At 36.9% G+C, this 26,146-nt stretch overlaps 1 protein-coding gene across 4 annotated transcripts in view; it reads right to left on the bottom strand.

Moving 5' to 3' along the window:
- SPICE1 (spindle and centriole associated protein 1) overlaps positions 1 to 26,146 on the bottom strand; it is a 68,595-nt gene that overhangs the window by 17,238 nt on the left and 25,211 nt on the right. For 2 of the 4 annotated variants that reach the window (XM_074404360.1, XM_074404362.1), the window contains 9 exons: positions 26,051 to 26,144; positions 25,217 to 25,323; positions 21,380 to 21,498; positions 13,259 to 13,398; positions 12,922 to 13,059; positions 12,299 to 12,564; positions 10,010 to 10,141; positions 5,343 to 5,490; positions 3,483 to 3,728 (listed from right to left, as the gene is read on the bottom strand). In XM_074404360.1, the coding sequence (XP_074260461.1) occupies positions 3,483 to 3,728; positions 5,343 to 5,490; positions 10,010 to 10,141; positions 12,299 to 12,564; positions 12,922 to 13,059; positions 13,259 to 13,398; positions 21,380 to 21,498; positions 25,217 to 25,323; positions 26,051 to 26,144 (1,390 nt within the window). The remainder of the gene's footprint in view (positions 1 to 3,482; positions 3,729 to 5,342; positions 5,491 to 10,009; positions 10,142 to 12,298; positions 12,565 to 12,921; positions 13,060 to 13,258; positions 13,399 to 21,379; positions 21,499 to 25,216; positions 25,324 to 26,050; positions 26,145 to 26,146) is intronic. The other 2 variants (XM_074404363.1, XM_074404364.1) reach the window with 2 other exon arrangements.

The raw sequence follows: 26,146 nt of genomic DNA, 5'->3' as shown, positions 1-26,146 counted from the left end.
AGAGAGTCACAGTATAAATACATAACAAACTAAAAGAGTCTGAGCATTTCTAACACGAAATAAGAATACACCTTGATTTTCATAAGAACTTTTTCATTTGGCAGAAGGACTAGCAGTCACAATGGATTAAAAATGAAAATGTAACTGTTACTTATTTGTTTTTACTTTTCAATATGTAAATAGACAAGACATAGGAAACATAGTTGTAATAGAAGATAAGGTTAATCTAATCAAACTTAATCACATGAAAGGGAAGGTGTAATTAACTGAAGGTGGGAGGCAGAAAACAGAGGAGAAGCAGAAGGGAAGAGAAGCTAGTATTCTATGTAGCGGAAATCAAGAAATACTACCTAAAGTTAAAGAATAGCAAGTATTAAAGTGACAAAGAAATTTAAAATAAAAACATAACTATCCAGAGTAGAGAAGAGAGGGTAGGTGTTACTGTGAATTACACTCTCTTCTTTAACAGCGTCTCTAATTATTGTATAAAGTTGGTATCTTAAGAAAAGAGATGCAAAAAATATTTTATATTAATTATGGAGACAATTACCAAATAAACAAAAATCAAATTGGGATAAAAATGTGTATTTTTACAGGTATATACTGTGAAAGTTGTCAGGATCAAAATGGAGCCAGGCATGGTCTCCTATAATCCCAGCACTTTGTGAGGCCAAGGTGGGCAGATTACTTGAGGTCAGGAGTTCAAGATCAGCCTGGCCAACATGGTAAATCCCAGTCTCTACTAATACAAAAAAAAAAAAAAAATAGGTAGCCAGGCCTGGTGGCACAGGGCTGTAATCCCAGTTGTTCGGGAGGCTGAGGCAGGAGAACAGCTTGAACCCAGGAGGCAGAGGTTGCAGTGAGCCAAGATTGCACTCCAACCTGAACAACATAGTGAAACTCCATCTCAAAACAACAACAAAAAAAATTGAGTAACTTGTGTCAGAGCACAAGTGACTTTATCAGAGTCACTCTAACAGACACAAGTGACTGATAAATGGAGCCTTAAAAAGCCATGAAGGAAGGGTTCTCATGCATGTGTGACTGATAACAACAACAATTCAGGAGACTTCAAAAACCAGAACTTGCACAAAGGCCACCACGACCTTGCACAAAAAATAATTCTGCAAGGACATCTGCCCAACAATTGCCTGTCCAACCTTAAGCTGATGCCACCCTTGTTATTGATCCTTGTAGCCAAGGATGGCTATCTCAAAACAACTTAGATAATCCTCCTCATTTCCCCTTTAAAAACTCCTATCTTCCTTTACTTCCCTGAATATGCCCACCATATTCCCATTGCAATGCTCAATCCTGAATAAATATCGGTTTCTTTTAGAGAGCCTTTCTCTGGATGTTATTTAAATTGACAGTACTTTTTTTAATACCATATACAAATAAGAATTAGAATAAACACTTTAAGGAATGAATGGGAGACCGGAAGATGAAATGAAACTGCACACAAATACACACACACAACTTATTCAAGAAGCATGGCTGTAACGAAAGGCAGAAATAAATTAATAGCTAGAGGAATATATTTATGATGTGAAATTCTAGAGCAATACTGTCCAATATGGCAGTTTCTAGCCATATGTGGCTATTTAAGTTAATTAAAATTAAATAAAATTTAAAAGTATGTTCCTCAGTCACACAAGCCACATATCAGGTGTTCACTAGCCCCATGCAGCCAGTGGCACCATTCTGGATGGAGCAGATACAGAACACTTTCATCAATCCAGAAAATTCTATTAGACAAAGCTATCCTAAAAGAGAACTGAATGCTGATGAAGAGCCCCATGTATCACCCATTTTCATCTGCATATTGTTTAACTGAATAATTCTTTATATGTGAGTATTCCAAACACAATGCTTGAAAAATATAATAAAACATCACCAATTCAAATACATATTCGCAAGCAGCTCTGTCTGCACACTGTAAAAGAAACGGGCAGTTATTTTAAATGCATACTTACTGAAGATACTATTAAAATGTTGTCTATAGCAATCCCTGACAAACTTGCTTTAACAAGCATTTAGTACATTTGTGATCAAAGTAAAAATATTTATTGTAACTGTTGCTTACAAAGAACTTTAAGCTATTTTACCATCAACAAAGAAAAATACTTACAACATCTAATAAAAGATCATTAGGTAAGCCTATTAGCAACATGCAAACAGCTGAACAACTACTTTAAAGAATAAAAGTCTAGCCTGAATAGAAATCAGAATTGAACTCATATTTCCTGAATCTTGCCTGAGTTAATAATACTGTCTAGCCCTCTGAAGAGGAAATACTGAATCATACAATGGTAGAGCTAGAGGGAACATTAAAGATAAAGAAATATATTCTCATTTTATAGATGGAAAAACTTAGGTCTAGAAAAGGTTAACTATCTGAGCCTCATGCCTCACAGCTAGTCAACAATAAACAGGCCAAGATACCAGCACTTCTGACTCTCAGCCTGGCACTGTCACCACTGCACCACACTGATCTGACAGATGCTACATCTGCATTATAAATACCAAAACAAAATTTTTAATAGCAAGGATTTGTCATTTTCTTTAACCCCTAGGGATTCTTCATGTCCTTTTGGAAACATACATCCAAGTGCAGAAAATCACACAAAATTTGTATGTCCCAATAATAATTATTTTTCTGTTCCCCTATGTAAGTAAGAACATAAAAAATCTTTTCAAAGAAATAAAAATTCAGGCTAATCAAACCTGAATAATATTTTTCAAAAAACTTTGGAAGAGAGTTTAAGATAGTGGTTCTTTTTTTGACTAAAGAACTCTTTGAAAATGAAAAAACAATAGTTCCAGAAAAAAAAAATGTACACAGAGACAAATTTAATTTTCCCAACAATGAAGTTGTCCATGGAACTTCTGAAGACCATTCATGAACCCTAAGAGTCTTTGAGCTAAGAATTAATAATACATTCTTAACACATTTATTCAAAACTCTACCTGTGAGCTGCAAAAGTAACTCTAAAGCTATTTTTAATTGCCCATTACATTTTATTATAAGATTCCCTCAACTGACTGAGCTGAAAACTTTTGATGAGAAAGAGGTAAATATGATGACCAGATGTGACTTATAAAACCCTTAAAGTCACAGGTCTCACCTTTCATTGGTCTAACTTTCGTTATTCTTTGGAGTATAATCTCTTGCTTTTAGCTCTTTCATATGCTCCTGGCCATAGGGGAAAAAAAAAAAAAAAGGGATTCCCCTTACTCTGCATCTTGATGCTAAGGACTCTGATCTTTCGATCTAAGCTTAAAACTTACAATGTTTAATAAAATAGATATACGATAAAATTAATTAAATGTCACATCACCACAGGTATGACACACATAGTATGAAAATTCCTCCTTCAGCTCAAAGGCTATGGGTGGCAATCAATGTCTTTTTCAATTCTGTTTTTCAGGTAATGGTGAAAACAAGACATTGCACAAATGAAGCATAAAACACAACTTACATGTAAATTTAGAAGAAGCCTTACCGTCCTGCAGAGGAGAGAATTCTGAGTTGCTCTTCTGCCTGGGTGGTGTTAACAACACAGCTGGTTCAAAAATATGTGCTGGAAAATTCTTGGCCAGATTCATGCTATCTGGAGGATTTGGCACCTGAGACAGTTTAACAGGCAACTCTTCCTGTGGGAATTCAACCACTTCTTCCTCTAACACCAATGGCACTGAGACATTGGTATTTACAACTGGACCCTCTGAAGAAGATGAGAGGATATTCGTACAATAGGAACAAAAAGAAACTATGGGCACATTTCAGGTATTTATTCTTAAATGCATCTCAGTAGAGTGCAAAATCCACATGAATCCACATGGCTCCTGGAGCCTTCACTTTCTAGGTTGTATCCTCATCTGCCAATAACTCATGGGCAGGCTCCTGGGGGGCCAGTACTGGGAAGTAGTTACTATTTTTGAGAAAGGCACTAGGACCTCAAAGCCATGAAAAGTGAGCCACTTAGGGAATCCTAAAAAATCAATGTGGCACCCTAGAATGTGGCTTATTCTTTTTTTTCAGACAGGGTCTCACTCTGTCACCCAAGCTGAAGTGCAGTGGAGCAATTCTGGCTCACTACAGCCCTGACCTCCCAGGCTCAGGTGACCTTCCTGCCTCAACCTCCTAAGTAGCAAGGACTACAGGCATGCACCACCACACCCAGCTAATTTTTTGTATTCATTGCAGAGATGGGGTTTCACCATGTTGCCTAGACTGGCAGAATCTTTCATTAATTGTTATGGATAGCTTTTTGATGGTCATAATAAGGAACAAAATGGCTAAAATGGGGCATATTAATGCACTGACTTCCACATACAAGGCTCCTTACAAAACAAGGAGCTTCACAGGTCATGCATTATCACAACATAGTCACATTCCATATTATTTTACAAGAGTTACAAGAGCTGAGATTCAGGAAGATACTACATAAATCTTTAGTCTCACCTACATAAATCTTTCTTTTTCCACAGGCAATAACAAAAATTAACAATAATTCTACAATACACTTAACTCCCAGACCTTCTCACCTATAAGATAATTAAAAGCATTCTCGGTAGTGAAGCTTAACTCAGATAACAGTAAAGCACTAACATATTCCTTGACTCAGATATTAATAGCAAGACTCCACCAGAAGACAGAGACCTGCCCTAGCCATTGACTTTATCTCATGCAAGTTAAATTTTGGTCAGTCACTTCTTAGAATCCATCCCAAGAAAATGGTTTTAAATACATAAAACACTTTCCTTACAGACACTCATCAAAGTCTCACTTAAAAGTAAAAAACATGAAAAACCGGACATGTCCAATTCAGCCTGTAGCATATGATGGCACATGAGATGAGGAAAAAATTTCGAAACAGCACTACCACATACGAACAAAAGTTATGAATTTCTAAAACAGTATTTTTCTCTTTCCAAAGCCATCTCTTCTGAATCTAGGGCACTGCGGCTAAAAGTGCTAGCACTAAAGTCTCACTGGTCTAGGTGTGCAGTTTTGCTTCTTTCTACCTGTGTGACTGCTAAGTTACCAACGCTCTCTTAGCCTCAGTTTCCTCTGAGGATAACACTAATGGAGATAACAATAACACCTACTCATCAGACTATTATGAGATGAATTGAAATGATACATGTAAGACTTAGGTATCTGGCATGAGCAAGCATCCAATATTAGCTGGAAAGGAGTGACAATTGTAGTAGGAACAATACTGTACGTGCATAAACAGTCAATAAGTCTATATAAGTTTAGAGATTTAGGGTTTGGTTTGTTACCTAAGGCCATTACGTCTAATGACAGACTGAGATAATAAGACCACACTCACCTGGACTGTCCATAACTCTTCTACCTGTGGTTCCCCTTTCTGATGCCTGAATTTCTTGTCTATTATTTATCACTGGACAGTTCTTAATAGCATGTGTGAGTGATATAAGTTGCTCATCTGTTGTGACCATATACTGCTGAAGTCTTGCCTGGAGAGGAAAACATATGAAATAGTATTATTAGCATATCAAACATCAAACCACCACCTAGAAAGCAAACCACACAAAGTATATGTGTGTTTACACATGTATAATAGCATCATTTTAAATATTTCAGGAATTTGAGACTTTCATTCAAATTAAAGCAATGCTAGCTATAATTATAAATATTTCAATAGTCCCATGATAGGGAAATAGTTAAATAAATCATGAAATAGTAATTAATAAATACCCTTCTATAACATTAAGAATTAACCTTTCTACAGAGCTTTCCATTTACAGAACCTCTTCATATAGATGTCCCAACTGACTCTTAAGCTACCCGCAAGAGACAGAGATACATGAGGAGGAGGAAACAGTGAAGATCACCCAGGCATTTAAACTGACAAACGTGAACACTCTAAATATTTGTGGTAATGCATATGAAATAATGTTAAGGGAAAAAAGAAAAGCACAAAATTCTGTATGTAATTAATACGAATATTAATTACAACTTGGTTTTTATATATGTGCATAAGAGAGAACACTAAATTTTATATATGTATATATTCTCATATTTGTCTGTGTATATGTGTATGTATTTTTTTTATATTACATAAGGTTTTTTTTTAAATTTAAAAGATCACCCACAAAATACCTTACCCATAGATTTACCGAATGTGTTAAGTGTTTGGAATTCCATTCTTACATGTAAGAGTCAACCAGATTGCCCAGAAGGTTAGATGAATTTGTTTTGTTCTTAATCTTTTCTACAAGGATGATATAAGTAGGTCATCTAAAAACATCAGGTTCGATCACTACCATATAATGCTCATCTTTCTTAAGTTACATATTGGTGTTACGCAAATGGTTCTTAAAAGTAGAGAAAATTGCAGGTAGAAGGAAGAAAAGGAGAGTTCTGTAAATTGCTGACACCCTGTAATAATAACAAAGTAAGAAAATCAAAGGCTGGCAGCCAGTAACAAACTTCTAAGCATATATATCTTTCTCATGCATGCTTAGAGAGATACAGACATTAGATAAAAGTCAGGTGCAGCCAGACATCAGAAATATTAACAGTACTGCTGAATGTAGTAAACATTTTTATACCACCAGCCCAAATTTTTTCCCAAATTCCACACTCATATATCCTGTAGCCTACTCAACACCTCCATCTAGAACTCAAATAGACTTCTCAAACTTAAGCTATATAAAACCACATTCCTCCTAAAGCCTTCTCTACCTCGTAAATGGCAACTTCATCATTTTAACCATTCAGCCCAAAACTTTGGAATTACCCTTGACTCTTTTCCAATATCCTCTGCTTCACTCCATAGTTAATCAATTAGCAGACTCCAGTGGTCAGCCTTCAAAATGTATTCAGAACTTGGGCACTTTTCACACCCAAGCTGCCATGTCTCACCTGAACTATTCCAGTAACTCCTAATTTAATATTCTGCTTTGTTTGGCCATCTACTCTAGTCCCATACTGTTCTCAAACTGTATGCTGAGGCACCTCAGGTCACTAAAGTGAACTTACAGGGGCAGCAGAGGAAAATTTAAATTTTCAAAGGAAATAGTGGTGCTTGCCATCTGTCACACACTGGTGAACTATTAGCTCAAGACAGTTCACAGTCTCAATGTCAGACTACATTACATTACTCTGTCAAATCTTCTCAAGGCTGGGTTTTTAGTCGGTAGGTTAAAAAAAAAACAGTTTTGGAGGAAAATCAGTGTGGAACAGGAATTAAGAATGATTGTATCCCATATGATTCCACACTTTGAGAAGTGGTACAGTGCTCAAAAGGTACATATAACCTATTAGTAAATAATTGTAGTTATTTAAGAGAAAGTATCAGTTTTTCTCAAACAATCGGTTGTTAGAACATAGTTGTTTGGACTTAATAAGCAAAATTGTTAGGGATTCTTTTGGCCTAGGGGTGTTATAAGACACTAAGGGCACTGCGACCCAAGAAAGGGTACCAATCTCTGATCTAGTTTCAACACACCCAGAGTGATCCTCTTAAACCCAAGACAAATCACATCTCTTGTCTTTACATATATGTATTCCCATCTCACTTAGCATAAAAGCCCAAGTCTTTAACCAGCATGCAAGTCCCTATGCAATCCGGCTTACCTGATCTTGTGTTCTGCCTCTCTCTCTTCCCCATACTCTACTCTTGCCACACTGGTCTCCTTGATGAATCTAAGCTCACCAGTCACACTCCCACCACAAGACCTTTGCACTTGCTTTTCCTCTGCCCAGACTGCTCTTCTCTCAGCGACCCACATGCTCACTCCTCACCTCTTCCAGGTCTTGGCTCAAATGTCACTTCCTCAGACAGGCATGACCCATCTCATTTGTAATTGCATCCTACCCCATCTTATGTATTTTCTGTGCCTTTGTGTGCTTTATTTTTCTTTGAAGTACATATCACTCTCTAACTTACTATACTTCCACTTTTTTTTTAGGATTTATTTAGAATGTAAGCTCAATGAGGGTAAAGTTTTCTATATTTTGTTCACTATTCTATTTCCTGTACCTAGAACAGTACCAGGCCCATGGTGGATATTCAATAAATATATATTGAATAAATTAGTACATTTTAAAACTGCACATCTTCCCAGAATTAAAAACATATGTTCTGCAAAAATATGTATAACAAAGTTCATAGCAGTATTATTTGTAACAGACAAAAAGTAAAAATAACCCAAATGTTCATTAACTAATGCAGGGATAAATAAAATATGGTATATCCATACAATAGAGTATCATTGGACAATACAAAGGAACGAAGTACTGATACATGCTAAACATATTAACCTTCAAACATTACGCTAAGTGAAAGAAGGCCACATATTTCATTGTTCCATTTCTACATAATATCCATATTGGGCAAATCCACAAACACAGAAAGTAGGTTAGTGACTGCCAGGAGCTGGTGAGAAGAGAGAATGAAGAGTACTTCTAAAGAGTACAGGATTTCTCTCTAGAGTGAGGAAAATGTTCAAATGTTCTGGATTTAGATAACGGTACTGGCATACAACTTCAAGTATACTAGAAACACTGAATTGTACATTTTAAAAGGGTGGACTTAATGGTATGTGAACTCTATTATCAAGTGTGCGTGTGTGTGTGTGTATGTGTGTGTGTGTGTGTGTAAGACAGGGTCTCACTCTGTCATCTAGGGTAGAGTGTAATGGCAAAATCATAGCTCACTGCAGCTTCAAACTCCTAGGCGCAAGTGATCCTCCTACCTCAGCCTCCCAAGCAGCTAAGACTACAGGCGTATGCCACTGTGCCCAGCTAATATTTTTATTTTTTGTAGACAGGTCTCACTTGTTACCCAGGCTGGTCACAAACTCCTGTCCTCAACTGATCTTCCCACGTCGGCCCTCAAAGTGTTGAGATTAAAGGTGTGAGCCACTAAAGGTGCCTGGCCCTATATTATCAATTTTAAAAAATTATACATCTATATCTAATGTCCATTAACACAAATAATTTATCTTCTAACTACTGTTTGTCTAAATAAGACAAGCGGTTCTCTTCCGGCTAATAAATAATAACCACCATATGAGAACAAAAAAGACGAATAAAATAGACTGTGTACACTCAATAAGCACAGTCTTAGTGACAAGTACATATATAACGTAATTCGGTAAACTCAATACCAATATCCAGTCAGTATCAGAGTTGCACAAAGAAGCAGAGTGCAATGGCACATGCCTATAATCCCAGCACTTTTTAGGGCCAAGGCAGGCAAATCACTTGAGCCCTGGAGTTCAAGATCAGCCTGGGCAACATGATGAAATGCCATCTCTAAAAACATCAAAATTAGCTGGACATGGTGGTGCACCCCTGTAGTCCCAGCAACTTGGGAGGCTAAGGCAGTAGGATCACTTGAGCCCAGGAGGTCCACTCCAGCCTGGGTGTCATGCACTCCAGCCTGGGTGACACAGTGAAACACCATCTCACACACACACAAAAAAGAGAAGTACACAAAGGAAGAATGCTCAATGCAGCATAGAAGCAATGGGTTTTCTAGAAGAGAACTGTGTAAGTCTTTGAAAAAAGAAAAGGCGCAATCAGTCAAGCAGCAAAGAGAACTTTATGTAACAAATATGAAAACACTGTGAACAACTATAAACAGCATCTGATATAACTGCAAAAGGACTCCTCAAAAGCTATCTTCTGCTGTTTTGAAATTACAAGTGGCTATTATAACACTCATTTCACATTTTGGATTAACTACTCTAACAGTGGTAGTTATAATTTAAGTGCAGACTGTCTTCCCACTAAATAATAAGTCTCTTAAAAGACAGGGAGACAGTCCATATACTATTTCCAAGCTTCTACTATAATACCTCCAATGTAATAAATGTTCAATAATAGCTACCACTGATGATAATGAGACTGATAAGTAATCACATCAACACAGTTAAACCAAAAACAACTTTAAGAGAAGCTAGTACATGTTTAAAGATGTTTTATACCACTGAACACATAAAAATTGGGATCTCATCTGAGTACCTGTGTAGCAGCATTTTCTTCTCTAAGAAGAAGAATTTCAGCCGTCAGAGCATCAATGAGCTCTCGATGATCACCTAATACTTGTTCCAATTGTTGCCTTGTCTCTACTTCTTTACGTAACTGGATCTCACTCTACAAAAAAATATCAAATAAACGTCCCCCAACAGCATCACAAGTTGAAAACTAAGTTTCCACTCAAAGTTGGCAAAGAAGATGTTTACAAAGAAGCATATATTATGTGAGAGTAATGACAAAAATTTTTATTAAAAGGTTTACTATATTTAATTAAAGAAAATGTGCTGCTTTATCCTCTTCATTTCTTTAAATAGAATAAAATGAATAAAATGCTACATAAAATTAAGTAGCTACATTTTTTGTAAGAAGAAAATACAGGGATATACATACACATATTGTTTGAATATATACTGACCATCTCTAGAAAAATATACTGGTATCTGGTAATAATAGTTGGCTAAAAGTAAGCAAACAGGCTAACTGTAAGTTAGGGATGAGAGTTAGACTTTTCATTGTACGATCTGCTGTATCTTTGAATTTCATATCATGTAACTGTATCGTCAATTCAAAAATTAAGTTTGTTAAAATACAATTTAAAATAAAATGACTACAACTTTAAATGGTTTAACTTTGTTAAAGCAAGTGATTCACTTAAAAGTACATGCTTCTGGCCGGGGGCAGTGGCTCACGCCTGTAATCCCAGCACTTTGGGAGGCCAAGGCTGGCAGATCATGAAGTGAAGAGATTGAGACCACCCTGGCCAATATGGCAAAACTCCATCTCCACTAAAAATACAAAAATTAGCTGGGCATGGTGGTGTGTGCCCATAGTCTTAACTTCTCAGGAGACTGAGGCAGGAGAATCACTTGAACCCGGGAGGTGGAGGTTGCAGTGAGCCGAGATCACATCACTGCACTCCAGCCTAGCAACATAGCAAGATTCTATCTCCAAACAAAAAAAGTACATGCTTCTAAGCCTGAAATACTTTCCAAGAGCCAGAAGTATACTACTGAAGATTCCTAAGTTAAAGGTGAAAGAATGTTAAGGCTTTAATAGGTCTGACAGTACAACAAATCTTTCATTTAAAGGAATTTTAGAGTCAGGTGTGGTGGCTCATGCCTATAATCCCAACAGCTTAGGAGGCCAAAGCGAGAAGATCACTTTGAGCTCAGGAGTTCGAGATCAGCCTGGGCAACATAGTGAGACTGTGTCTCTATAAAAAAAAAAATACAAAAATTAGCCAGGAGTAGTGGCGTATACCTGTGGTCCCAGCTACTCAGCAGGCTGAGGCTGAAAAATTGCTTAAACTTGGGAGGTGGAGGTTGCAATGAGCTGAGATCATGCCACTACTGCACCATAACCTGGGCAACAGAGTGAGACCCTGTCTCAAAAAAAAAAAAAAAAAGGCAATTCAACTTTAGGAAGACAGCTCTAGAGAAACCGAAACATCTGTAGTAAGGTGTTAGATCTATTTTGTTAAATAATAATTTTCCTTAAACATTTTTGTCATATTTGTACAACAGGCTTAAGTATATAACAGTTTAGATAGATTTTTAAAGATGAAATACATAGCCAACTCTAATTCTGTGGATGGATTATTTGAAATCAAATTAAATAAACAGTTCTTAGTTTATAAATTATTTTTACAATAAAACAACTCCGACTTAGACAATGAAGCTATACATGAGTTACCTATATATTTGAGTTACTTATCTGTATCACATACAGATAACAAAGAATTTTCCAACCTATTACATCTACGGATGATAGGCAATGCCTCTCTCCAAACTGAATGTGGGAGTAGGAAGCAGAGAATAGCAGTAGAATGAAGACACAGTTAACAGTTCCATGTAATGTACAACTGCCAAACAGCAATATTTAATATTAGCACAAGATATAATTATATTAACAGCAGATTTAACCTACTGATTATAATTTGCTAAAGCTCTTATTAAAATTACAATCACTTATCTGAGCATGTATCTACTAATGGCAGAAAAGGATTTAAAGGATAAGCCTGTACTGCAGATAATCTAAAACTGAGGTATTTTAAACAAAGCTATTCAAATTTGGCTGTTCTTTATTTGAAGGCTGCAATAACTGGAGAGTTTTAATGTATTTATATTAGAAGTTTTATTTTTACATTCACATCTGACAGTTTATTATATACTTTTATATCTGATAGTGTGTGTGAATATATTTAGTTGAGAGAGCTTTCTTAAAAATGAGCTGTCTGGCTAAGGGGTAATCACCACTTTGCAAGATTGTTCTTACCTCTTTAAGGTACCGAACCAGGCGACAGAGGGAGCTCACCAGCGACAAAGTGAAGCCTGAAAGACCCTGACTGCTCCCCAGGCCCTTGACCTCACGACCTGTCCACCGCTCATATTCTTCCATTTCATGTTCCACTTCATGTATCATGTGTTTGAGGACATCCAGACTGGAACTAGTCCTATTTGGTAAGTCTGCAGAGGTTGTGCTACCTGATAACATGTTTTTCTTCGGCTTGGAAAGAGCATGCAAATTCGGTTTTCTTTTCACTGATAATGAAAGAAGTCATTCTATTTTAAGATCAGGAAAACGTATGACTAGACAACTACTAGAAAAACCTTTTGACTATTGTTCACAATTTATAAAAGGCTTTTATAGATGATATAGCCATTCCTCTCATAAAAATTAAACAATTTAAACCAGATTTACACTAGCTATAATGAATGCACTAGAACCACTGTTTGAGACTTCCATGTGGTAAGAGACATTTCTTAGCTAAACATTCAACAAACTCTTAGTTGGAACCATGTGGATGAGATTAAGGAAAAAAAAATTACTAAGAGATTAAGACAGCTCTATTAAGTTACATATTTAATAATTCATCTTTGTAAATTAAGGGACTGAACCTTTATTTAACAGCTGTTTTTGCTTCCTTGAGTTCAGCATGTGTCCCACAACAGAGCTTGAGTCTAAAGTCTCAGTAGCTTCTTCAGGCTGAAGCCTGGTTTGGAGTCTCTTGACAGCACTGGTAGCATTGAGAGCAGCTAAAAGATAGAACATTTCCAGAAGTATCTCAGGTGAACAAACATCTTAAGGAAGTATTTCAATTGACAGATCCACCAGTGTTTTAGTCAATTAGGCTAAGGCAGTCAAAACTCAAATAACACTCCTTTAAAAATTACTTCATTCAAGAGTGAACTCAATAAAGCAGGCAACTAGAAATAATGCAAAGGGGAAACAAACCTCTTTGTTCCCCTGATGAAAGAGCAGATGATGGCGTTCCTGGAGGAGTTATTTGTGACTGGGTTGCTATTTTCTGCTGAATATCAGTCCACAACTTATTAATTAACTCAGAATTCTCCTCCGTTAGTTGCTGGAGAAACCTATAAATTATGGGAAAATAAGCTATATAAGAATTTTAATATAAATTAATATAAACATAAATGATAACACCTACTATAGAATAATTCAACAATTAAGAGTTTGTTGAATGGTAGCTAAGAAATGTCTCCCACCACATGTAACTCTGGAAGTGTTTCTACTGCATACATTATAGCTAGTGTAAATCTGGTTTAACTTTTATGAGAGTGCTATTATAGAACAGTAGGTGCTATCATTTAAACTGTCCAAATACTTACATGTTTAATTTGAAGGAGCTTTTAGTAATTCATAATCGAAGAAAAAAATACTGTTCCCTTTAACTGATAGGACAGATAGCAAAAATGCCTATCATCTTAGCGCTGAAAAGAATCATTGCGTTGGCCACCCAGTTTCCTACCTACCTTGGTCCCTAACATAGGCATGTTTGCCCTTTCCGAAGTTTTGTGGTTTGGCTGCATCCTCCTCTCTCTTTCTCTAGAATAAAGTAATTAAGCACATATGGCTCAGCCCTTTTTGGTCTCTGTCCTACAAAGGAGCCTGTCCACAGAGCAGCCAGTCTCTGCTCATCACTGAAGTAAACTGACCACAGCATACTCTGTCCCTGTGTGTCAGGTAGGGGTTAGAGAGAGTGAGAAGAGATGCTGTAGTTTAGGCATTTCTAATTACAAGCACATTGGTTACAGAGCTAAGAATTATGCTGTAAACATCTTTATCACTGATAAGGCTGAAATTTTAATTTTCAACTGTGTGATTCATTTGTCTATTTCTCAAAGTGCTGAAGGTACAGCCTACCTTCTTCTGGAGGTTTAGTATAAAAGCAAGAAAAAAGAGATAAATGAAAGGAAAAACTTTAAGCAAATGGAACCAGGGCTTGGTGTTTTGAGAAGTTTACAGTCTGTCCAAATTGCAAAAGATTAGTAAAGTCACCATTAGGAAAGCATACGCTAGAAAGAAGGATGAGAGTATGGTTGAATAACCTTTTACTCGTTCTGAAGAGATAAAGCATATGATTACTGGATCTTCCTAATGATCTCAGAAGAAGCTAACAATAAAGATGGGATTATCCAGGAACGATCTGTCTATGGAGTAGATTACCATGACATATACAAGACACCTACAAAATCTTTTGAGAATGTTAAACCAACAGAAATACTGTTGGCTTGAATTGAAACACACAAAGGCAGGATGAAATGAAGGAAGGATGCTAGACTCCAAAAAGTCTACAGACTACCTTTCTCAGCCTCTGGTAACCATCATTTTACTCTCTATCTTCCTAAGTTCAATTGTTTTCATTTTTAGCTCCCACAAGTAAGTGAGAACATGTGGCCAGAGGTGCAGATCCATAGGCACAGAGGCCAAGGCCAAAGCCACAGGCACAGACAGCAGATCCATGGATCCAGAAGGGTAAAGACTCAAGTCACAGAGCATTATTTCTAGGCCTTGAAACCTAACAGTATTTGCCCGGCTGAATTTCAAAGTTGCTTGGAACTGCTGATCCCTTTCTTCCTTTTCTCTTGTAAAATGGAAATGTCTATAACTTTCATCCTACGTCTGTCCCATCACGGTATTTTGAAACCAGACAACTTGTTTTCTAGTTTCAGACCACAAATGAAGAATTTTGCACCAGGATGGATCATATCCAGTTCTCCCATAACTGATTTAGTTTATGAGACTTAGGACTTTCAAGCTAACGAGATTTAGATGAGATTTTTGAACCTGAACTGAAGCTGAAAACTGAAGGATATTGGGATGGATCACTGGGGGCCACTGGAAGGACCCCAGTAGGCTAAATAATAACACCTGAAGATGTTCCATGTCCTAAACCCTAGAACCTGTCACTATTACATTATATGGGGAAAAAAAGGGGGTGAGGGGAGCCTCTGCAGATACAATTAAGAATCTTGAGATAGGAGATTATCTTGGGTAGGCCCTAAATGCAATCATGTATATTCCTTTTTAAAAATTTTTTCTTATTTCATGTATAGTCTTATAAGAAACAGGCAGAGGGAGATCTTTGACACCCACACAGAGGAGACGATGATAAGATAGAGGCAGAGGCTGGAGTGATGCAGCCACAATTTCAGAAGCTAGAAGACACAAGCAACAAATTCTCTTCCAGAGCAGCTTCTCCTCCAGAGGAAGCGTGGCCCTACTGATACCTTGATGTCGGCCTAGTGAAACTGATTTTCAATTTCTGGCCCCCAGAACTCGGAAGTAATCAAGTTCTGTTGTTTTAAGCCACCAAACTTGTGAGCTATTTAATATACTTAATTGTAGCTATAAGACAAAAACAAAAATGGGATACCACATGGAAGCATAGTATATAGAAATACTTCATGTTCTGTCAAAGCAAAATATACAGCTAAAAATGGGGAGAAGGATACAGAGAAAATAATGAAAAGAATAGGAACATAGAAAAACTCATTTATTGTACGGACAATAGGTAGACATTTTAAAAAAAAGTTTCAACTTTTTTTTACATGTCATTGTCACATAAAAAGTTTGTTTTTTTTTTTTACATGACAATGACATGTAAAAAAAGAAAACAAGATTAAAGGCTCTATAAAAGGTATATATTCAAAGGTAACCACCAGAACAAATTCCAAACTTCCTAAATACCAAAAGAAATTTTTGAAAAGAAGAGAAACATCACATAGAAAATCTAATTATAGTACAATAAACAGTACTATAAAATGTGACCAAGTTAACATTAAACATATCAATAAGTGTTATCAGCTTACTTCAATTAAAAGAAGAATATTTTCAAACTGTCTAACAAGGCAAGACTGAACTCTACATTGAATACAAGAGACATACTTGATACAAAATAATTTCAAAAGGCCAAATATATTAAAGATCTAAAATACAGAAGGCTAAATGTAAAAAGCAAAGATAAGCCAGGAAATTGGAGACAAGAAAAAAGCAGAGGTTTCATTCCTGGTATCAGACGAAGTAGAAATGAAATCAAAAGGTATTAAATGTGACAAAGCATACTTTATAATGGTAAAAGCTATAAATCACAAAGAAGATGTAACACTTACATTTCAAAAAACATGTACCAAAAAACACAATTATGACTTTTATAAGAAAGGAAGTATTTAACTCTAAACAATTAAATATACTTAAACATAAAATGCAAAGAGAAACAGAAACATACTAGTAGTAGGAGACTTTAATAAACCATTCTCAGTAGAAAATAGTGGAAAAATAAGGATACAAAAGTAGTAAACAACATAATCAATGAGGTAGCTCTATGGATATACATTTAGAACTTTATACCTTGGTAGAGTATATACTTTTTTCTCAGGCACACACATGAAACATTTGTAAAAATTTGTAAAAATAAAACATCATGAAGTTCCACAAGTAGAAATATTACAAATCACATTCTGAATATACTGTAATAAAACTAGAAAAACAAAGAGGCTCTGGAAAACCTTTAAAAAATCTTCTATTAGACAACTCTTAAGTAAACATGAAAATATAAACTGAAATTACTTCATTCCTAAAGTAACAAAACACTACATACCAGAATGTATGGTACACATTTACAGTAGTGATTAGAGTAGAATTCAGAGCCCTAAACGTGTTTATCAATTAAAAATAAATGAAAATGAATGTTTTAAATTCTCAATTAGGTTTACTAGAAAAACAAAGTAAACAAAAAAAAGCACAGGGAAGGAAATAAAGATAAAAGCAAAAATTGATGAGAAGAAATCAGAAAACTGGACCTCTACTAAATTAAAAATCTTAGTTCTTTGAAAAATTCATAAAATAGGCAAACTGCTAAAAACCTAATTTTAAGAAAGACAGCAAACCCAAATAAATGAGAGCAAGTAAGCACTGAAACATTTTTTTTAGAAGTATAGAGATTATTGGCACACCTCTATGGAAACACACTGATTAACCTAGATGAAATGGAAATTTTCCTAAGAAAATATAACTTACGCCGGGCACGGTGGTTCAAGCCTGTAATCCCAGCACTTTGGGAGGCCGAGGCGGGTGGATCACGAGGTCGAGAGTTCGAGACCATCCTGGTCGACGTGGTGAAACCCCGTCTCTACTAAAAATACAAAAAATCAGCTGGGCATGGTGGCACGTGCCTGTAATCCCAGCTACTCAGGAGGCTGAGGCAGGAGAATTGCCTGAACCCAGGAGGCGGAGGTTGTGGTGAGCCGAGATCGCGCCATTGCACTCCAGCCTGGGTAACAAGAGCGAAACTCCGTCTCAAAAAAAAAAAAAGAAAAGAAAAGAAAAAGAAAATATAACTTACAAAAATTGGCTTGAGAAGAAACACCAGCTTAAATAAAGAAGCAAAGTTCTTATGGCACTTCCCCACCAAAAAAGCACGAGGAGCAAACAGTTTCAGAGGAGGAAAGCTATCAGCCTCAAAAAATGGATAGTCTCAGTGCTATATAAATTGTTCCAGGACTTAAAAAATTAGAAAAATCTTCCAGATGGTTCTTATGAAATCAAGTATTACATTGTTACCTCAACTTGATAAAGGCTACAGATCTAAACTACAGACAATATAATTTTTGAATTTTAACCCAAGAATACTAAAGAAAATAGTAACAACCTCCAATACTCCATTAATGAAAATAACACATTACGGTCAAATAGAATTTACTGCAGAAATGCGGGAATGGTGCAATATTAGGAAGTCCATGATATAATGTATCACACTGAGACGTAAGCAGAAAACTCATGATTATCTCTATATTAAAGTCTGATAAAATTAACACTCATTACCGATTTAAAAACACTCAAGAAAACATGAGTTTATTGGTATTTCCTTAGCATTATTTTTTTAAAAATATGTATCTGGGTATGGTGGTTATATGCCTGTAGTCCCAGCTACTACGGGCTGAGGGAGGCTGAGGTGGGAGGATCACCTGAGCTGTGATCACGCCACTGCACTCTGGCTGGGGTAACAGAGTGAGACCCTGTCTCAAAAAAGACTAAAAATAACAATTTTTAAAATGTAAAGAAAGAAAGAAAAAAAAAAAAGACCTCAGTACTAAAGCCAGGACCTTACTTAAGGGGAAACAACAGAAGCATTTTCATGCAATCAAAAACAAAGCAAGGATCCCCACTATGCCATTATTATTGAACACTGTCCTGTAACAAAAGAAACCAATTAGAGGTGTAAGAGTTAGAAAACAGGAAAACAATGTCTATTTGCAGATGGCATGATAGTCAACTTAGAAACCCTTAGAAAATCAGTGCTAAAACTAATTCAACCAAGATTCAGTAAGGTAACAGAATATCAGGATAACAGAGGGAAATCAGCAGCCTTCATAAAAACAAAGAATAACTAGTTAGGGGGTATAATGGAAGACAAAATTCCATTTAAAAGAACAGCAAAAACTCCAAAATACTCCTGAAAAACAGAAAAGTAGATTTTTAACAAAAATATACTATGCTCTTAGATAGTAAAACTCAACATCATAAAGACGCTAGTTCACTCTAGTTAATTTAATAATAAAACATGGAATACTAGCCTGGCACGGTGGTTTACGCCTGTAATCCCAGCACTGTGGGAGGCTGAGGTGGGCGGGTCATGAGCTCAAGAGATCGAGACCATCCTGGCCAAAATGGTGAAACCCTGTCTCTACCAAAAATACAAAAAATTAGCCGGGTGTGGTGATGTGCACCTGTAGTCCTACCTATCCAGGAGGCTGAGGCAACAAGACCCTAACTTGACCTCAACAACAACAACAACAAAAAGATTTAAAGATTTCCACGGGCCAGAGGACACAGCAAAGTAAAAAAAAATTTTTTTTTGAGACGGAGTTTCTCTCTTGTTACCCAGAGTGCAATGGCGCCATCTCGGCTCACTGCAACCTCCGCCTCCTGGGTTCAGGCAATTCTCCTGCCTCAGCCTCCTGAGCAGCTGGGATTACAGGCACACGCCACCATGCCCAGCTAATTTTTTGTATTTTTAGTAGAGACGGAGTTTCACCACGTTGACCAGGATGGTCTTGATCTCTTGACCTCGTGATCCACCCACTTCGGTCTCCCAAAGTGCTGGGATTACAGGCGTGAGCCACCGCGCCCGGCCGAAAACATCTTTTTATACAATTGTGTCAAGAAGAGAGGTAAAAACCTAAAACAATACAAATAGAATCAAATGAACCTAATTATATTTCAAACAAACACAATAACCCTTTAAAAATCTGCTAACAATCTTGAACTCTACTTAGTAGGTTTATTTTTGCAGTAGTATGGGTGCAGCAATTCCAAAACCACTTTCTATGTATTGCAGGATTGAATGTGAATCAATATACTTGCGTAATGCTTGGAGACATGCTGCTCAGTGTTAAAGAAGAGCAATACAAATATGGAATAAAAGAGGACCAAGATAAAACCAGTAGTGTTAAATTGGACTTGGAGCTATCAGTGTAAATTCATGATTTATTGCTAAATAGACAGAAAACTAGATACTAATATAGATATGTTCACATACATATGACTACAGGTATATATGTATGAGTGCATACATATGTATCTGTTAGTCTAAAAACCATTATGTCAGGGTCAATAAGCACATCTAATACTTAGATCTTGATTTCTAAACACCCTCCTTTAATAAAATGAACCAAGGATTCTTGAAGAAATGTTTGATTCTAGGGAAAAGGAAGACAAAGTATAAGAGCTATGTTGTGCCAGAAATCAAATGTTAAAGAAGATACGTTAAAAGGACACAGGAGTTACTTGAAGAAGCTCCCAAATATGTGACAAGTGGACATCAAAATAAATAAAAGATAAAAGAGTATAATCCATTGAAGGAAAGTGGCAGACATCATTGTAACCAAACAACGAAAGTTAACAGCACCAATAATGAAACCAAGGTATCACTCACTGTCTCTTGATATGATACACCGATGACTTAGCATCACTTTAGGGGTATTCCTGCCCAAAATGTATAAGTGAGCTGAGTCTAATAATGAAGAAATTATAGAAATTATAAGACAAAGTCAAGTTAGAGAGAATTCTGCAAAATAACTGCGCTGTACTTCTCCAAAACCATACAAATGTCATAAAAAGTAATGAAACACTAAGATTAGGAGATTCCAGATTTTTTTTTAAATGAAAGATATGAAAACTAAATACAGTAAGTGATTATGACTGTTTCTTCATCATTCAAAACAACATAAATAACATTATTGGGACAACTGGAGAAATCTAAATAAGGTCTATAGATTAGATAATAGCATTAAATCAATGTAATTTCCTGATTGTGGTCATTGTACTGATTTTATCTGAATGAATGCTCTTTTTCTTAGGAACCACACACTGAAGTATTTAGGGATAAAGTAATATGAAGTATGCAACTTACTTCCAAATGGTTCTTTAACAATGTGTGTCAATTGCAAAGACATGGAACCTAAGTGCCTATCAACAAATGAGTGGATAAAGAAAATGTGCTATAGGTACACCATGGAATACTACTCAGCCATACACACACTCACACAAAAAATAATGTCTTCTGCAGCAACTTGGATGGAGTTGGAGACAATTATGCTAAGTGAAGGAACTCAGGAATGGAAAACCAAATTCTGCATGTTCTCACTTTCTAAGGAGCTAAGCTATGGGTACGCAAAGGCATAAGGAGTGATATTAACAGACTTTGGAGACTCAGACGGAGAAGGGTGGGAGACAGATGAGGGATTAAAAAAACTACTTATTAGGTGCAATGTATATTATTCAGGTAATGGGTGCACATGTGCATGCATGCATCTCAGAAAAGGAGATAAAATGATAAAACAAATGTGGAAAATGTTAATAATTGATGTATCTCAGTAAAGAGTATATAAGAGCTTTTTATAATATCCCTGCAAATTATTTTGAATATCAAAATAAACAAATTTTTAAACAAAAGTAAACTCCCATTTAATAAAAAATGATGCAATAAACAAACACTGAAATGGCCATGGAAAAAAGCTAGGAGTTATAAATATTTATGCCACGTATACATACCTGTCTGTATTCGTGTTAGACTGAGAGTTGAGAGAGTTATCAAACTCATTCTCATTCTCACTTTCTCCTGACTGGCTATTCACAATTCCTTCTTCTTCACTGTCTACATCATTAAGAGCCTGTCTCAACAAAACAATAAAAACAGCACAAGTTGAGTGTATATACACACTCATACTTTCTCTTTTTTCTGTCATAACAGAAAAGAGGTCCCTTCTCCTAAGCCCTCCACATGTTCTAGAACACAAATCCTCTCACATCCTTCCACTCCTATCTATTATCCTGTCTCTCTACCACATTTCCAACCTCTCTCTGCAGTGGCTTCAGTTGACCAACATTTAAACGTGAGCAAGCCTCTTCCATCTTACCCTGACCCCATACTTATCTTAAGCTACATATACCTTCTTTCTTCTACCACCAAACTTCAAAGAGTTGTTCTGCCCTCCTCACTCACCACCTATGCCCTGCAACTTTGCTTCTGCCCTACTGCTCTATTCAATCTGCTCTCTACAAGGTCAACTTCAACACACTTACTCCTAAATCAAATGGATATGTCTGTCTTTGTCTTCCCTTACTTTTCTGACCACTCATTTCTTTCCTTTAAAATCTACTTGGCCAGGTGTGGTGGCTCATGCCTATAATTCTAGCACTTTGGAAGGCTAAGACGGATGGATCACTTGAGCCCAGGAGTTGAAGACCAGCCTGAACAAAATGGCAAAACCATATCTCTATAAAAAAAAAAAAAAAATACAAAAATCAGTCAAGTGAGAATAGCCCACGCCTATAGTCTCAGCTACTCAGGAGGCCGAGGAGAAAGGACAACCTGAGCCCAGGAAGGTCGAGGTTGCAGTGAGTTGTAATTGTACCACTGCATTCCAGCCTGGGCAACAGAACAAGGCCCTGCCTCAAAAAAAAAAAAAAAAAAAAAAACTACTTGATACACGTTTCCTTTAACTCCCATAATACTGTATTTTCTTAGATTTTTCTCCTACTCTTCTGGCCATTCCTTCCCAATCACCTTTACTGATCTTATGTTTCTACCCCTTGCTTTTATCTGATGTGACTAATGTCACATCACACCTGCTAGGTAAGCACTCAATAAATTTTAGCTATTATTATCCAGTCTTGTTTGGTACAAACGTTACACATAGAAGGTGCAATACACTTAAGAAAGAGCAAATCTAGCAACCACAACTAGCATTTGTTGCTATTTAAACTTTTAAAATGTTTACCACAGGGCCTGTATCAACCTTTTCTCCCCTCATCTGATCCACTTTGAGTGGTTATATCTAATTCCAAAACTGTAACTACAATTGAAATGCTATTAATTTCCAAACCTCTATCTTCATGCCCAGATCTGTCCTAAGCCCTAGACATTCATATTCAACTGGCCTATAAGATATCCCTATTCTGGCCTATATAGGCACAGTAGCTCATTCCTATAATCTTAGCATTTTAAGAGGCAGGAGGATCGCTTGAGCCCAGGAGTTTGAGATCAACTTGGGCAACATGGCAAAACCCCGTCACTACCAAAAATACAAAAATTAGGCAGGCATGGTGGCGTGCACCTGTTTTATCAGCTACTCAGGAGGCTTAGGCAGGAGGACTGCTTGAGCCCAGGAGGTGGAGGCTGCAGTGAGTCATGATTGTGCCACTGCATTCCAGCCTGAGTGACATAGCAAGACCCTGTCTCAAAAACAAGATATCCCTACTTAACAGGTCCCAAGTAAACAGCTTCCTAACCCCTCCCACCATTCTTCCAGATACTTTGTTCCTGCCAATATTACCTAAGACAATGAACAGTGTCACCATCTACTCAAATGCTCAAGCCAGCAAATGAGGAGTTATCCTTCTTTCTCCCCTGTCCTGTCCTATCGGTCACCCAATCCTGCCAACTCTACCTCATTTTAACCACTCTCAAGTCTATCCCTACTCTCCTCTATTTCCTTCCCTACTGACACTACTTTGGGTCAGGCCCTCACCACTTCTCACTAAGACGTCCACCAAGTCTTCAAACCAGACCCTCTCTCCCGCCTTGTCCCTTCCACAATCCATCTTCCACACTATTCTGGATCTCATCATGACTTCACACTTTAAAATCCTTCAGTGGCTCTACTTTTACTTTCCAGTCCTTAGCCCTTCAGGACCTAGGTCCAGCTTGTCTCTCTAACCTCAAATCCTGCCACTTCCCCAACCCAATGACAGAGACATGCCTTAATCATCTACGTATCCTAGCATCTAGTGCATGATCTGAAATATTACATGATGAGTAAGTGAGTAGGTTCAGTCTCACTAATTCCTATATGGATGAAGAAATTAGGACCCAGAGAACTTAAGTAATACAGTAAAAATTTCATTTTTTCTTGGTGACTCAAGATTATCTATAGCAACACCAATTTCCTTTCTGATGTATAGCAGTCCTCTGCTTATCTATTAAGGTGTCTTCTCTCTCCTCCCTGACATTCTTTTCTGCTATCTCTGCTTTGAGAGGCTCCCATCACTGTTTTTCATCTGCTATCAGCTGTAAATTGAGAAAGAACTTAAACCAGGTAGGCAAATTAGTTGAATCAGTAATAGTAATTTGAAATTCTACTGCTGTATTAACGGTAATAGGCTCAGGTGTGAGAATAGACTCTTCAACACAATAAAATCTGACTGCTTTATTCCATGTTTCTGGGATACATTGTGTACTTGTTTCCAGGCTCCAAATAACCGAAAACAGTGCTTAAAGTACGACTGAAATAAATATGGCTAATGGATATGGCTATTTAAAATATGTATAACACTTTACTTAACTGCCTTTGGAAGTATGAAACATAATCTATCTTTTATAATTCTGGACTGTTGAGAAATGTTAAGTTTATGAATATTGATACTGAGAAATGTTAAGTTTATGAATATTGAGAAATGCTGAGTGTATGGTAAAATATATTGTTTCCTAGAAAGAACGATGGCAAGGAAAACCTAGCCCTGCCCCCACCCCTCCCACCCCGCAAGAAAACTACTTGGGGCATTCCAAAGTGGCAGGACAATGTATCAATATCATACACAGGTTAAAACAATTCTTCAAGATATCTGACCCTGCCCCCGTGGCTCCCTCGTGGAGAATACTTTTTAGTTTGTATGTGTTCACTGGTAAGCAGGCACCAGCTGCCTACTTGGCATATTTTGTGTTATGCGAAAATACCGAACATCTGTTTGATAATAATCACCTGTTCAGAGGGAATAACTGTGTGGGTCAGAGTCCACTCGAGGCCTTCAGCCTAGAATACAGTCAGCCCCTGAGGCTCTCAGTTCGGAAGGCTGCTGGCCCCTTGAATAGTACCACTTTGCTGTCCTATCTTAGCGTCTGCCTCTCAGTTCCTTCTGCGCCACCTGGGTGGGGGTCTCTGGCCGAGCTGGCTCTGAGTACTGGATCTTTCAACTCCCTGGGATCACCTGACTCCAAGTGGAAAGGCTCCCTGCTCTTTCTATAATGATCGATGGCAGTCTTGTGGAGCCACATGGCCTAGATTTGAATCCCATCTTTGATGCAAACTATGTAATCTTGGCCAAGTCACTTAATTTTTCTCAGCTTCAGTTTCCTCATCTGCCAAATGGTGATAATAACAGTACATACACCTACTAGGTAAGCACTCAATAAATTTTAGCTACTATCATCCAGTCTTGTTCGGTACAAACATTTCTCACAGAAACTGCAATACACTTAAGTAAAAACAAATCTAGCCACCACAAGTAGCATTTGTTGATATTTAAACTTTTAAAATGTTTACCACAAGGCCTATACAATTTAAACTTCCTTTCAGCATGAGTGTTATAGCTGTGAGTAGAGCACATTACCTGAGGTTCTATGACAGACTCATTAAAAATAGATTGGGTGACAGGGTCTTGATTTACCACAATGGGACTCTGAGAGGAATCAGGAGCCACTGTTATATTTGGAAACCCTGCAAAAGGAAAAGAAGTTCTGATGATTTGTTTCATTTAACTAAACTGACTTCACAAGTTCTATACTGCATATACTCTACATACTGCCCCATACTTGATCATCATATGAAAATCTTAAACAGCAGATCACATTAATGTAGTGCTTACTATATGCCAGGCACTGTTCTAAATTTACTTGCATCTATTAACTCATTCTACCCTCACAAAACCCTATAAGTACTAATATTATTTCACAGATCAGTAAACTGAAACTCATGGACTTTAAATAACTAGCCCAGAGTAACATTAATAAATTACCAAGCCAGAATTCAAACATTATATGAAAAACTAATGATGTTTCTAGAAGATAAAAAATGAACTATACACACATTAAAATAAATAATACGTGTATCTGACAAGAGGCAACGTTCCTCTGAGAGAATGAAGTTGCTTTAGGTTTCAAACTAAGCTTCACTCAAGTCATTTTAAAATTACAAAATCCTGTACTTTACACAAGATATTTTAGTTGATTAAAACAATTTACTTTTCCTTAGCTGAATTAATATATAGTTAATATTCTTATGGAAAGAGATTATAATAATCCTAACCCTAACAACCCTTGTAAATCCACCCTACAATACTTGTAATATAAATATGATGCCTAAGAAAGGCCTTTAAGTTCTTCCACATAGTCAGTTGTGGGCTATAACTTAATAAGGAAGAGAAGCTTTTGTTTGAATTGAATACCTGTGCGCCTACGAGGAAACAGCTCTTTTGCTGCAGCTATCAGATGATCAGATTTCTCCAATACATCCTGCATCTGATATTGATCAGAAAGAATCT

This window comes from Saimiri boliviensis, chromosome 8 (assembly GCF_048565385.1).
Source record: "Saimiri boliviensis isolate mSaiBol1 chromosome 8, mSaiBol1.pri, whole genome shotgun sequence".
Classification (NCBI taxonomy): Eukaryota; Metazoa; Chordata; class Mammalia; order Primates; family Cebidae; genus Saimiri; species Saimiri boliviensis.
This window is presented reverse-complemented; position numbering and strand designations above follow the sequence as displayed.